Below are 13,934 nucleotides of genomic sequence, written 5' to 3'. Positions count from 1 at the left end.
CTGGTCCTTTCAGATGCTTCCAAGGCCTCAGGCTCAACTCCTTGGCCCACCTCTGAAGCCTTGGCTACCTAGCTCCTTGTGGCCTCTGGCATCTGAGTCTGGCACATAGTAGGGCAGGAAGAGGCTCTCAGAGGCACAGCTTCTCATGGCGTGGTGAGTGTGGAGTAGCAGCCGTGGGAAGCGGTGTGTAAAATACTGCACGAAGCCATTAGGGACCTGGCCTAGTGCCTGGCGCACCTCAGCCGGGAGTTCTCTGTAGTGGTGCTTCTGGGGATGGGCAAAGCAGGGCACTTGGCTCAGCTGAGGCAGGCCTTCTCTGATCCGGGTCCCACCCAGGCTCTAGAACACACCTTGTTCCTCATGGCACGGAGCAGGTCCCGTACTGATGTCCCCTTATAAGACCGGAACTTCCTCAGATCTGTGGGCAAAGAAATCATCTGCAGAGGTGTTCCCAATGGGTCCCTGAAGCCCTTGGGCTCACCCCAAGTCTAACCTCTACCTGCCTGCAGTGGTGCTGAGATGTGTTTGTGCCAGTTGTTCCGGACAACCTCGGTGCCTCTCGTCTCCAGGGCCATCACCAGTGGCCCCTGCTCTGTCTCCTTTTCCAGCCAGTCACTGACATCCTAGAAAGCCACAGAGCTCCTGAGCCTTGTGACCAGTCCCAGAGGCCCCAAGGCCAGTGCTGTCTAGTGTGGCTCTAGTATGTGGCTGCAACAGCCTCAGGATGATGATGAGGACCATTGCTCCTGAGTGGCTTCTCTGTGTCCCACCTCCAGGATCCCACCCACCTGGAAGGAAGCACTGCTGTTTCTATGTCCAGTGAGCAATGTGCAGCTCGGACATGGGCCCTGGCTTGAGGTCACAGAGGGGCATTGCCAGCATGAGCAATGATGTAGGTGGAAAGGAGTGGGCTGTTCCCACACAAGGGCTGCTGGACCTGGGAAGGGCCCAAAGGCATGGACCCCAGAGTGCTAAGGGGACAAGTTCCAGGCTGCCCAGTGGCTACTCCAGTTTTCCCCTAGTCGCTGACTTCATCTTATTAGGACTGACACTTAGAACTTGGGGGTGGGGGAGAGGCTTCGCAAGACTTCAGACTGACCTGGAAGAATTGCAGCTGCTTGGCTTTGCTCCAGAAGAGGGGGTGGGCCAGCACACACCTGGCCGAGGGGCGTGCCAGGGGCGCTAGGCTCAGCATGGCTTCTACCAGGTCCCGGGCCACAACTTTGTCTGGAAGGCAGAAGGGAAGGGATAACTGGTTTGTGTCTGCCCAGTATCACACATCCTTTCTCCTGTCTCTGTGGGGCCAGTTCACCCTCACTGGTGGTTTAGATCAGATGTTCCCATAAACTCGTGTTCTGAATGCTTGTTCCCAGGCTGATGTCGACTCAAGAGGTGGACCCTTGCTGGAGGGGTTGTGTTGTTGAGGGCAGGCTTTGAGGTGTTAGAGCCAGCTCCCCCTTGCCAGAGACTGACTTGCTCTCCTGCTGTGGGCAGAGGTGATGGCCACGCTTTTCCTGAGACTGTAAACCAAAATAAAATCTTTCTGCCCACCCACTGCTTGTGGTCAGGTGTTTTGTTCCAGCAACTCGATGGTGACACACTCACCATGGTCCTCTTCTTCCAGATGAGCCAGACAGGGAGTCCCTGCTAGGATGTTAGCCTGGCGAAAGAGACTGTCCCCAAAGGGATGGCTGCCACTAGAGAGCACGTAATAGAACACACAGCCTGCAGAGAAGATATCCACGGCGCTGGTCTGCAGGGCAGGAAGAGGGGAAAGTGAGTATGGCTGAGTGTGGTGAGATGGCAGCATCTGGACTGTGCACCCATCACAGGCCACCATTATCATTTACCTTTGCCCCTCCATTTGGCCTTCTGTTCCCCAGCTGCCTTCCTGCCAGGTGTAGAAGTGCTGAGGCTGGCTGGGCACTGACAAGCAGGTCAGGGCCCTCCATTGACTGTCAGCCAGGGTGGCAGAGTTGTTTTTCAAGTGAATTTAGCAATTGATATTTTTATTTTGCCAGTGTTAAACTGCTAGCTACTAACTTGGGAAAATGCACTGAATAGGCTCATAACATCAGTTGAGTGCCTGGGTCCTTGGGTTTCTAAGCTACCACTTGGAGCTTTCTTTTGTCTTTAGGAGTGGCAGTGCCTTGGCCTAGTGATTGTCCTAAGTGGTTAGCCCTTTATGCCCATGACTTTCCTTTCCACGCATAACACTGTGTCCTGGGGTTCCCTGTGCTTCCCACTACATAGCTCATTTGGGGTAATTATTGACTCCAGGTCTTCATTAAAATCATCTGGGTCCCTACCCCAGTTAATTAGATCAGATTAGCCGAATAGGGTGAGGGAGAGGCCTGGCCTGGTTTTTATTGTTTAATTTTTCTGTTTTGTTTTGTTTTTTAATAGTAGAGAAAAGCCGGGCGTGGTGGCTCACGCCTTTAATCCCAGCACTCAGGAGGCTGAGTAGGAGGATTGCTGTGAGTTTGAGGCCACTCAGACTACATAGTGAATTCCAGGTCAGCCTGGGCTAGAGTGAGACCCTACCTCGAAAAACAAAACAAAACAAAAAAATAGTAGAGAAAGAGAATGGGTGCCCCAGGACCTCCTGTCACTGCAAATGAATTCCAGACACATGTGCCACTTTGTGCATCTGGCTTTTATGTGAGCACTGGAGAATCAAACATGGGCCGTTGGGCTTTGTAAGGAAGTGCCTTTAACTGCTAAGCCATCTTGCCAGCCCCTGGCTTGTGTTTTGAGACAATATCTCCTGTAGCTTAAAACTCAGAATCCTCCTGCCTCAGCTTCCTGCATGCTGAGATGACAGTCATGTGCCACCTTACCCAGCTTTTGGGTGTTTGGAGTTCAATGATTATGAAATATGATGAGACAGTAATTTTCTACTGGTCAGGTGCTTTAACCAACTAAGCTACAGCCTAACAACCCAGGTTCAATTCCCCAGTATTTATGTAAAGCCTGGTGCACGAAGTGCATGCATCTGGAGTTCGTTTGCAGTGGCTGGAGGACCTGGTGTACCCATTCTCTCTCTGCTTGCAAATAAATAAGTTTAAAAAAAGAAAAAAAAAAGGAGAGATGGTTTAGTGGTTAAGGCACTTTCCTGCAAAGCCAAAGGACCTAGGTTCAATTCCTCAGGACCCACGTAAGCCAGATGCACAAGGTGACACATGCATCTAGAGCTCATCTACAATGGCTGAAGGTCCTGGCACACCCATTCTGTCTGTTTCTCCTTCTTGCTCTCTCGCTCTCTCTCTGTCTGAAATAAAATATTAAAAACAAACAAACAAAAAAAACTGTTTAGTAGCATTCCTGGCCACCCATCAGATACCAGGAGTCAAGCATATGGAAATGCCCCCAAACATTGCCTAGTGTCCCCTGAGCTGCACACTTCCCTGAGACTACTTTAGGAGAGAAGGGACAGATGGTCCCTTGGGAATAGATGAAGGAGCAGGCTTAAGGAGTGGGTTTATAGTCATACAGAGAAGTGGGACAGGGAGGGAGCCGTGTGGCCCAGGGCTGGCGAGCAGACTCACAGGACTATCTGAGGGCAGGAGCTCTAAGAGCTCAGGTGCCATCCAGCCTTCCGTGCCTGGGATGCCTGAATGGAGGCTAAAGCTGCAGTGGCCAGCAGGCAGCTTCTTGCAGAGGCCAAAGTCAGAGAGGACCACCCTGCCTTGACCCTGGCTGTCAGGCCCCACGATGAGAATGTTGCCAGGCTTCAGGTCTCGGTGCACTGCAAGAAGGGAGCAGAGAGCAAGCCGATGGATAGGGAATACAAAGGCTTGAAGAAGACCAGGGATGGGCAGGGGCTAGCTGGTACCTATGTGTAAGGAATGCAGGTGGGCCAAGCCGGACATCATCTGCTGTAGCACCATTATGGGCTCTAAGCCCCAGCGGTCCAGGTTAGGGTTCTCTACATACTGAATAGCAATGAGGGACAAGATGTCAGTCTTCAGCCAAGGACCTCCCTCCCTCCCTGAGCTCCCAACTCACCTCCTGCAAGGAGGCCTGGCAGAGCTCCAGGGCAATATAGTGGAACTGGGGACCCCGCTCAGTGCAGAAGTAGCGGAGAACGTTGGGGTGCCTGTCAGACTCTTGCAGCAGCCGAACCTCCCGCTGGACCAGGCTGACGCATTCTCGGAGGAGCCGTTTGACAGCCACAGGCCGCCCCTCAAACTGTCCCCTGGGAGGTGGGGGGGGGGGCAGAGGTGAGGTTCAGAGAGGACAGGCAAAGGCAAGGGTCAGACTGGTATGCAGAAAGGCCAACCTACCCAGCTTGGCCTGTGAGAGTCTGGAAGAGTCACGGTTCTTTGATCATTTATTGTCAGAAGGGCTGGAAATGCCATGGCTGCTGCCTAGGCTCCAATAACCACTTACCGGAAAACAAAAGTCCCGCCTGCTCCACGGCCCAGCACAGCCTTGGGGTTGAAGGAAATCTTCCCCACCACAGTGAGCTGCTCCACTGTGAGAGGTAAGGGTATCAGTGTTGTCTCCACTCGCTGCCCACAGCCATCCTCCCCTGCTCGTCTCTGCCAGCCACAGCCCAGATTCACCCCGTCTTGGCTTGTCTCTGTGCTCAGCCTGATGTGGTCAGCGAGAGAGCAAGGACCCAGGTGTACTTCGACAAGTTGCCTCACCACTGTGCCCTTCATTTTCTGCGATGTGGGGCTAATGTCACACCATATTCATGTGAGGATTAAGTAGATATAAGGAGAGAGGGCGTGGCTGTTTGCTATGTGGTCCTCTGTTGGCATCTTCTGTCCTGCTTTCCTTCCCTTCTTTCTGTTCTTATTTCCACCTCCATCAGGTGTAATTTGATTCTTTTTTTTTTTTTTTTTTTTAGGTAAGTACTCGCTCTATCCCAGGTTGATCTGGAACTCACTATGTAGTCTCAGGCTGGTCTTGAACTCACAGTGATCCTCCTATCCCTTTGCCTCCCGGATGCTGAGATTAAAGGCATGTGCCACCACACCCTGCACCATTCTTTCTTTTAAAATATTTTATTTATTTATTTGAGAGAGAGAAAGAAAGAAAGAAAGAGGCAGATAGAGATAAAGAGAGAATGGGTATGCCAGGGCCTCTAGCCATGGCAAACAAATTCCAGTTGCATGTGCCACCTTATGCATCTGGCTTATGTGGGTCCTGGGGAATCAAACCTGGGTCCTTTGGTTTTGTAAGCAACCACCTTAACCTCTAAGCCGTCTCTCCAGCCCCCGTTCCAAAGTTAAATCAGGTGAATTTGGCAGTTAGAGGCAATGATGAGTATGGTCATAGGAAAAACTGCTGAGCTGGGCATAGTGATCATGTGACCTCAGCACTAGGGAGGTGGGAGCAGAACTGTGACTTGGAAGCCTGCCTGGGCTATACAGCTAGACCTTGTCTCAAAAACAAATTGTGTGTGTTTGTGTGTGTGTGCATGTGTGTGTGTGCGCACACAAGAGAGAGACAGAGACAGAGAGAGGGAAAGCAGTGTGCATTGAATAGCTACATGCCTGGGGGCTGCTAGTTTCAGGGCAGCAGGGATCCCTGAGGAGGCCTTGGTTTGCTATGAAGATGTGAGGGCTGGGGAGATGGCTCTGTAGTTAGGGAACTTTCTTGCAAAGCTTGTGGCCCCAGGTTCGATTCCCCAGTACCCACGTAAAGCCAGATGCACAAAGTGGCACATTTATCTGGAGCTCGTTTGCAGTGGCTGGAGGCCCTAGCACACTCATTCTCTCTTCTCTCTCTGCCTGCAAATAAATAAAAGATACTTTTCTTAAAAAGGCCAGGGTGAGGGGTGGAGAGTTGGCTCAGGTGAACAAAGACCTGTAGGTGTGGATGGTTGGTTACTGTTCCTCCTTGTGAGTGTCCTGTGAGAAACTTCTCTCCCTGACCCAGGCTTGTCTGGACAGATGGTGCCCTGCTCAGGTCCAAGGGCTGTGGTTCATACAGCTAACTGTAGATGGTGCCCAAGTTCTCAGCAGCACTGAGAATAGTCTGCTCAGGAAAAGCTACTGGCTTGTCTCTCACCAGTTTTCAGAGAAGCAGAAAAGCCTATGGAAATCACCTGAGGGAACCATGAGGAAAAGGCACCTTGCCCTGCCATGCCTCGGCAGCACCCTGTGTTTTGCCTAAAAGGCAGGAGATATCATAACTGGCATATTCTACCCTCTGGGGAGTACATGGGTGGACCCTCTCCCCTCAAGATGGTGCTGGAAGTACTTCACCTCCTCGCCCCCCAACCGTCTCCACCAGGGCAGAAAGCGGGGACAGAGCTGTTTGAAAACCTAATGATGTCTGCTCATCTGGCTCTGGGGGAGGGTCCCCTTTCCATCCTCTCTTTTCCATTGTCTCTTTGTCATGTGTCTTTTGTCTTTTTGTTGGTTCTGTTAGGATTCCGTTCTGTGTGTACCTGCCTTTCCTGTTCTCAGTGCCCTTGAGGTGGGACAAACACTGGAGGAGTCAGATGTTCAGTTGTACCCTTAGTTGGCTAGACAAAGGTCAGTCATGTGGTCACAAAGGGCTTGCACGCAGAAATAATGATCAGTGGGAAGCTTGGTCTGCAGACACTTGTCAGCCTCCTGCATCACTCCAACAGAGAGAGGGCAAAGGCGAGAGTTGATAAAGCCACCAGAAGTGTTAGACAGGGGACATAGTGCACATCACAAGACCTCTGGAAATCCCAAGGGTACAGGACCCCTCTTCTGCTTCTTTACACAGGATGGAAACTCTTGAGGCATTACATTTGTCAGCCAGCATTCCAACAGGGGTGGTACCCTGCAGCAGCCCCCTAAGAGCCCATGCTGGAGCCATGAGTTCTACTGAGTAGCTTCGTGGGTCTGGGGTTTGGGAGTTACTAAGCCTTTCTGCCTTCATGTCTTCTTCCTTAGAATAGGTGTTATAACAGCACCCATGTCACACCACTGTTGTGAATACAGTATGCGTGTATATGTGCAGAAGTGTTTAGAACAGTGGCTGGGTGTGGTGGTGCACACTGTAGTACCGGTACCTAGGAGGTTGAAGCAGGCTCATGACTTTGAGACCAACCTAGGTTGCATGGTGAGACCCTGTCTCAAAAATGATTGTGGGAATACTGGAGAGTTGGTTCAGCAGTTAAGGCGCTTTCCTGCAAAGTCTAATGACTTGGTTTGATTTCCCAGTACCCACATAAAGCCAGATGCACAAAATGGTGCATGAATCTGGAATTTGTTTGTGGTGGCTGGAGGTCCTGCTATGTCCATTCTCCTTTTCTCTCTGTTTCTTTCTCTCTTCTCTGTCTCTCTGTGTGCAAATAAATATTATTTAAAAAAAATGAATGAACAAATGAATGAATAATGCAAGGCAGTACCTGACATACACTAATCACTCTATAATACTTGCTGTGGTTCAGGCTTGATTTTGTCCACTTGCTGTTGCATATGTGGCCCAGTTAGCAGTTCTGGATGCCCAACCAAGCCCAAGGAAGCTGAATAAGAGTAGGAAAGGACTGCTCTCTGGCTCTTGTGAAGCAGAGGACATCTATGAGGAATGTTCTCTCCCCTGCCAACATAGAAGGACCAGGACTGCCAAGACCAGGGTCCCTGAACTGGGGTCCAGATTTTCATACATTGGGCTCCAGAGAAGTGGCACACACATGAGCCAATCCCAGTCTAACTATAAGCCTCCTTTTCCCTCACATCTTCTGATCACATATTCATTCTAGATCTACTTGTAAGAAGTGCTATTTTAGTTTACTGACACTACAGTATCAAATATTTGTTACTGAGTCAACGAATAGTTTGTGAGCCCTGCCCTAGGCCAATGTGTCATAGCAAAAAGCAAGATAAGCCCAGACACTGTGGTAAACCAGTGGGCTGACTGTCCCCTCTTGGCTACAGGCCCCACCACTCCTCACTGGCTCTCCTATATGGCTACTTCACCATCCACCTCATCCTCCTGGCTGAGCCTTGTTCAGGGGTTTGCAACCTGACTTGCAGTTTCAGGACAGTGTGCCTGCCCTCTTGCATCTGAACTTCTGTCTGTGCTGTGTGCATCACCGTCTCTGTTCAGTGGGTGAGTCCTTCTGTTCCTTGAGTTGTCAGCTTAGATATCACCCAGGACACTTGCCATTTCCCCCAGTCTGGGCTGTCTGTCTCTTCTCTGCTCTCACAGATCCTTACATGACCCCACCTGCCATCGGGTCTTAGTCACGCTCCATGATAATTGCTCTCTCTAGGTTTTGTCTAGAGGTTAATAAGATACCAAAGCAATGAGTTCATGAGGAGTTTAAGGCAAAGAAAGTGAAAGAGGGCTGGGGAGATGGTTCAGTGTCTAAGAGCCTGAGGGCTGGATTGCCCCTGAGTTCGATACCTCAGCACCCATGTTAAGAACTGGTTCTGGCCACATGTGCTTGAAGCCCCAGTCCAATAAGGTACAGACACAAACTCAGAGGCCCTGGCTTGAGAGGTTCATTTGCTGTCACTACCAGTGATAAGTGTCCCAAAGACATGTCTGGGACTTAAGCTCTTCTTACCCAATTTTTTTTTTTTTTTTTTTTGTCTTTGGTTTTTCGAGGTAGGGTTTCACTCTAGCTCAGGCTGACTTGAAATTCACTACATAGTCTCAGGGTGATCTTGAACTCATAGTGATCCCCTTACCTTTGCCTCCCAAGCACTGGAACTAAAGGCGTGCACCACCATGCCTGGCATCATCCACATTTTAAATATTTTTTTAAAATTTATTTCAAGGAGAGAGAGGAAATGAATGGCATGCTAGAGCTTCTGGCTACTGAAAACAAACTCCTGATGCATGTACCACTTTGACGTGGGTTGTTAAGCTTTGCAGGCAAGCACCTTAACCATAGAGCTATCTCTCCAGCCCTCCTCACCCACTTTTTAAAAAATTTTTTGTTCATTTTTATTTATTTATTTGAGAGTGACAGAGAGAGAAAGAGGCAGATAGAGAGAGAGAAAGAGGGAGAATGGGCGTGCCAGGGCTTCCAGCCACTGCAAATGAACTCCAGATATGTGCGCCCCCTTGTGCATCTGGCTAACATGGGTCCTGGAGAATCGAGCCTCGAACTGGGGTCCTTAGACTTCATAGGCAAGCGCTTAACCGCTAAGCCATCTCTCCAGCCCCTCCTCACCCACTTTTGATGATGGGTGTTAAACCTGAGGCCTTACACCTAGTAGGTAAGTGCACCACTTAACTATTCCTAGTCCAAAGCCTCCTTTCTTCCTCCTTCATTCCCTTCTCCAGAGGATACAGCTACCTGCTGACTTAGGTAAGAATTGGGAAGACTTCGTGAGGTGGAACTCCTATGCCATCCATGGTTGTGGATCTAGTGAGTGAGAGCAGTGAAAAATTACAGGGCCTTTGACAAGAACTGCCATGGGGACAAGGGAGTCTGGGTCGTCTTCAGAAAGACAAGTACACTCCACTCCAGAGAAGCAGAAGCGAGGATGACACCCAGACTGACCGGAGCTATAGCCACAACGTCCCCATGCTCGGTGCCTGCATCCCCACCGTTGCAGTTTCCTCCTCCTTGCCGGCTCAGAGCACCTGACCAAAAGCAGCTGATGGGAGGAAAATTGTTTATTTCGGCCTATAGTCTCGAGGGGAAAGTCCATGACGGCAGGGAAACATGGCATGAGCAGAGGCCGGACTTTACCTCTACCACAACGGGGGGAAACAGGAGCAGGGAGTGAGCTGAACTAACACCGGCAAGCTAGGGACCAACAAAGCATCAAGGTCAACTCCTCCAGCAAGCTACCACCTCCCAAACTGCTGTCATCTGGGGACCACACATTCAGAACACAGGAGTTCATGGGGAACACCAAAGTCAAACCCTCACACTCTTGCCACCACCGTGCCAACAGAAAGGCTGGAGAGCAGGCCCAGGTGAAGACCCACAGGCGGTCTGCTCAGCCTCCTTCTCCCCAGCCAGCGCCCAACCCTCGCCAGCCTGCACAGAAGGGAGAGGAGATCCCAAAGAGAGAAAGGGGAAAGCCAATGCTGGCAAGGACAGGGACAGCCCTGAAGAACATGGCACTGCCAAGGCAGGCCAGCTGCAGGAAGCTGGGGGTGCTGCAGATGCTGGGTAAAGCATGTGCATTTGGGATAACTGTGGCTGTCTGGTGACTGTAGTTTGAAATACCACTTTCAATCAAGTTTCAGAATTTTGGGCTGGAGAGCTGGCTTAGTGCTTAAGGCATTTGCTTGCAAAGCCTAAGGACCCATGTTAGACTCTCCAGGTCCCACATAAGCCAGACGCACAAGGTGACACAAGCATATAAGGTCACACATGTGTACAAGGCAGCACACGTGTCTGGAGTTTGATTACAGTGGCTAGAGGTCTGGCATGCCAATTCTGTCCTTCTCTCTCTCTCTCTTTCTTTCTCTTGCATAAAAAGAAGGGCTTACCTCAAAAAAATAATTACACAATTTTGTCTTACTTTCTTTTGTTTTTAGGAAGTAGGGTCTCTCTCTTGTCCAGGCTGATCAGCTAAGCCATCTCTCCAGCCCAATAATAATGTCTTTGAAATATTTTATTTATTTATTTGACAGAGAAGGGGACAAAGAGAGAGAGAGAGAGGAGGGGGAATGGATGTATCAGAGTTTCTTGCCTTTGCAAACGAACTTCAGATACATGTGCCATTTTGTGCATCTGGCTTTATGTGGATACTGGGGTATAGAACCTGGGCCTGCAGGCTTTGCAAGCAAGCACCTTTAGCCAGTTAGCCACCTCTCTAGCCCCTTAATAATAATGTTGATGTTAACTTCTCACAACATGCATTGATGTAATGAGGTGGGTGCTATTATTCCTATGTTGACAAATGAGAAAGCTGAGGCTCAAAGGCATTAAGCCACTCTTCAAAATAATCAGATAGTACTGAGTTTGATCTAACTCCCAATTCTCTGTACATCCAGAGGTCTTGAAAATAGCGCTAAAGTCACAATGGGAGACACTCAACAGTGCTCCACTACTCAAAGCCATTAAAACACCCTCTTGTTACCTTATTTAGGCTTATCATTCCACTATTGTGGCTTCTAAGAAACTGAAGTCAAATTATATCCCTCCCTCCCGCTTCTCTGTCCTGGACACTCCCTCTTATGGTTCACACAGACTCACCTTCTGAGTCACAGGATGACTGGGTTTGCTCGGAGGGGCTTTTCAGTCTCTTCTGGCTCTGTGAGATGGCCCTTGAGGCTTGCACCTGAGCACCCTGCGAGATGTCAGGAGGGCTTGCAGGTGCTGAAGGGATCTGTTGCTGCTTCTTTTCCAGTTGCTGCTGTTCCTGAAAGACATGGGTTTTAGAAAGCTCAGTCCCAGCGAGGTTTGCACCACAGGAAGCCCCACATGTGTGCGGTCTCACACTGGAGCTTGAACTAGGGTCTGCAGGAGCTCCTGGGAGGGAGGCAGTGGGCAGTGTGAGCTGGGTGAGGGACGGAGAGAGGAGAAGTGGCAGTCCCTCTGGGAAGACCCTAAGATGGCAAGTTCAGGAGGATGGGCTAACCTGCCTCATCAGGTAGAGAATCCAGACTCCCAGGAGGAGGGCAGCGAGGCTACCTGCCAGCAGGTCATGGGATCCCAGTCCTGGATAAGAGTCTGGAGTTTTCTCTTCGGGATGCAGCGCTGGGTCCCAAGATTCCTCCCTACTCAGGCTCAGGAGCTGGGGATGAAGAGGCTTTTACTCTTGGTGATTCCTACCGTGGAACCTCTAACTCTTCCTTACCACCATTTAGCTGTGGGGCAGGACTTGGCAATGGTGCTGAAATATCATGGTACCAGGAGAGTGGCTTGCCAAACCGAGCAGAATGGATGTCATTAAAAATACAGACAAAGCCGGGCGTGGTGGCGCACGCCTTTAATCCCAGCACTTGGGAGGCAGAGGTAGGAGGATTGCCATGAGTTCGAGGCCACCCTGAGATGACAGAGTTAATTCCAGGTCAGCCTGGACCAGAGTGAGACCCTACCTCAAAAAACCAAAAAAAAAAAAAGACAAAAAAAAAAAAAGAGAAGTCTCTCAAATAAATAGAAAAAACAAAAAAGTATATACAAACATTCTTGGGCTGGAGGGATGGCTTAGCGGTTAAGGTGTCTGCCTGCAAAGCCAAAGGACCTAGGTTCGATTCCTCAGAACCCAGGTTAGCCAGATGCACAAGGGGGTGCATGGTGTCTGGAGTTCGTGTGCAGTGGCTGGAGGCCCTGGCATGCCCATTCTCTCTCTCTCTCTCTCCCTCTTTCTCTGTGAAATAAATAAATAAATAAAATAAAATATTAAAAAAATACAGACACTCTGGCTGTAGAGATGGCTTAGCAGTTAAGGCACTTGCCTGTGAAGTCTAAGGACTCAGGTTTGACTCCCCAGAACCCATGTAAGCTAGACGCACAAGGTGGCACATGCACACGAGGTGGATCACGAGTCTGGAGTTAGATTGCAGAGGCTAGAGGCCCTGGCACAAGCCACTTCTCTCTTGCTCTCTCTCTTATAAATGAGGTATTAAAAAGACAAATATTCACCTCTAGAGATTGAGCTTCCAGGATTCTCATGAGCAACTAGATTTGAGAATTACTGCCTCAAAGTACAGCAATTTATTCTAACCTTGAACTATCTGTTGTTTCTTATCCAACTCTCTCCCAGGAGATCATTCTTTTATAGGTTTTCTGTTTCCAATCTCTCACTTGATGAATGTTTTACAATGTTTACACTGAAGAATAAGGAAAAATATATGAACTATGCTTCACAATTTAGATACCCAGTATATATTTTTAATACTTCTAACATGTGTAGCAGTAACAGCAGCAACAACAATAAATGCTTGGTTTCTGGAAACTTGCATAAGAGCAAACGCACCACCACATAGCAACCAGAGAAAAAGTCCGGGAGTGGCATTCCCATCTTCTGGGTCCACCCGTGCCCTCTGCCTTTTCAGCACTGACCTCTGAGAAGACAGTTGAAGCATGGACGTTCTTTGAGTGCCTTGTCTCAGCAGACTCTCTTCCTGGGGTGGGATGCACCCTGAGCATGGTGGTATGCAGGACTGGGGGTGGTTCGTGGTGTCCTGAGTGGTAAGGACAAAGGTCATAGGGCAGACGATAACTTCAGCCTTTCAACTCAGACACTGGCCTTACAGATGCGTTATCTTCATCTACTCCAAATGTGAGCCAGGGGATCTCACCGATGAGAAGCCACTGGCTAGGGAGGGTCACGCTGCCTGAGGGGTATCTCACAGCAGTGCTGGGGGAGCCCTCACGTTCCCCTGAGACTTGCAACGTCACCTCATCCGTTGTGGGGCCGTCCATGGGGGCCAGGGCCAGTCCACGAGGCTGCAGCAGAAGACGGGGAGTCATGAGTGAACTCTCCTCTTGTTCCAGCCCTCTCGTTCCAGCCCACTCAGAGACTCCCCCTCTCACCACGAGGGCCACCCCTGTGTGGACCAGTGCTTTCGTGACATAGAAGCCAGCTTCATCTTTCCCCACATACAATGTCATCCTAACTCAGGAAAAAAAAAAAATAAACAAGGTAAGTGATAGCCATGTATGACTTTAGCATTACTGTGCCCATGTCCATTTCTAGTTTTCTTCCATATTGAGTCTGGAATTGACCCAGTAACTTGCTCTAACCAATGAGACAATGGCAAAGACGACAAAGCAGGCCCTGTGCATTGAGGCCAGCCCTCTGATGCCACTCTTCAGAACTCGAGGCTGCTGTGTGCAGAGCCTCATCTTTCGTGACACATGAGGGACTGACTGTACTGTATATGGAGAACCCTTTGTACTAACACCTCCTGGGCCAAGCAGTCCACTCGGTAGATAAGTGAGGCTTTCTCAGTTACTGGCTCTGCCAACTTAGCAGCTTACTTGAGAGATCAGGAAAGTCACTAGCAGACCCACAGAATCTTGTAAAACAGCAAATGTTTGTGGTTTTTAGGCCTTAAGTTCTGGAGTGGTCTGTTAC

At 49.7% G+C, this 13,934-nt stretch overlaps 1 protein-coding gene across 1 annotated transcript in view; it reads right to left on the bottom strand.

The window, feature by feature from the left end:
• Positions 1-33: 33 nt before the first annotated feature.
• The window catches only part of Ern2 (endoplasmic reticulum to nucleus signaling 2), a 77,788-nt gene continuing 63,887 nt past the window's right edge, over positions 34-13,934 (bottom strand). Inside the window, exons 10-23 of the mRNA XM_045130613.1 lie at positions 13,391-13,469; positions 13,156-13,303; positions 12,917-13,038; positions 11,490-11,645; positions 11,105-11,270; positions 4,393-4,477; positions 4,009-4,198; positions 3,836-3,935; positions 3,549-3,748; positions 1,606-1,753; positions 1,100-1,227; positions 500-623; positions 351-418; positions 34-267 (exon numbers count right to left, since the gene is read on the bottom strand). Coding sequence (XP_044986548.1) covers positions 34-267; positions 351-418; positions 500-623; positions 1,100-1,227; positions 1,606-1,753; positions 3,549-3,748; positions 3,836-3,935; positions 4,009-4,198; positions 4,393-4,477; positions 11,105-11,270; positions 11,490-11,645; positions 12,917-13,038; positions 13,156-13,303; positions 13,391-13,469 — 1,948 coding nt within the window. The remainder of the gene's footprint in view (positions 268-350; positions 419-499; positions 624-1,099; positions 1,228-1,605; positions 1,754-3,548; positions 3,749-3,835; positions 3,936-4,008; positions 4,199-4,392; positions 4,478-11,104; positions 11,271-11,489; positions 11,646-12,916; positions 13,039-13,155; positions 13,304-13,390; positions 13,470-13,934) is intronic.

The sequence above is a fragment of the Jaculus jaculus genome, chromosome 12 (assembly GCF_020740685.1).
Source record: "Jaculus jaculus isolate mJacJac1 chromosome 12, mJacJac1.mat.Y.cur, whole genome shotgun sequence".
Taxonomy (NCBI): Eukaryota; Metazoa; Chordata; class Mammalia; order Rodentia; family Dipodidae; genus Jaculus; species Jaculus jaculus.
The sequence above is the reverse complement of the archived record's forward strand: the minus strand, read 5'-3'. Positions and strand labels throughout refer to the sequence as shown.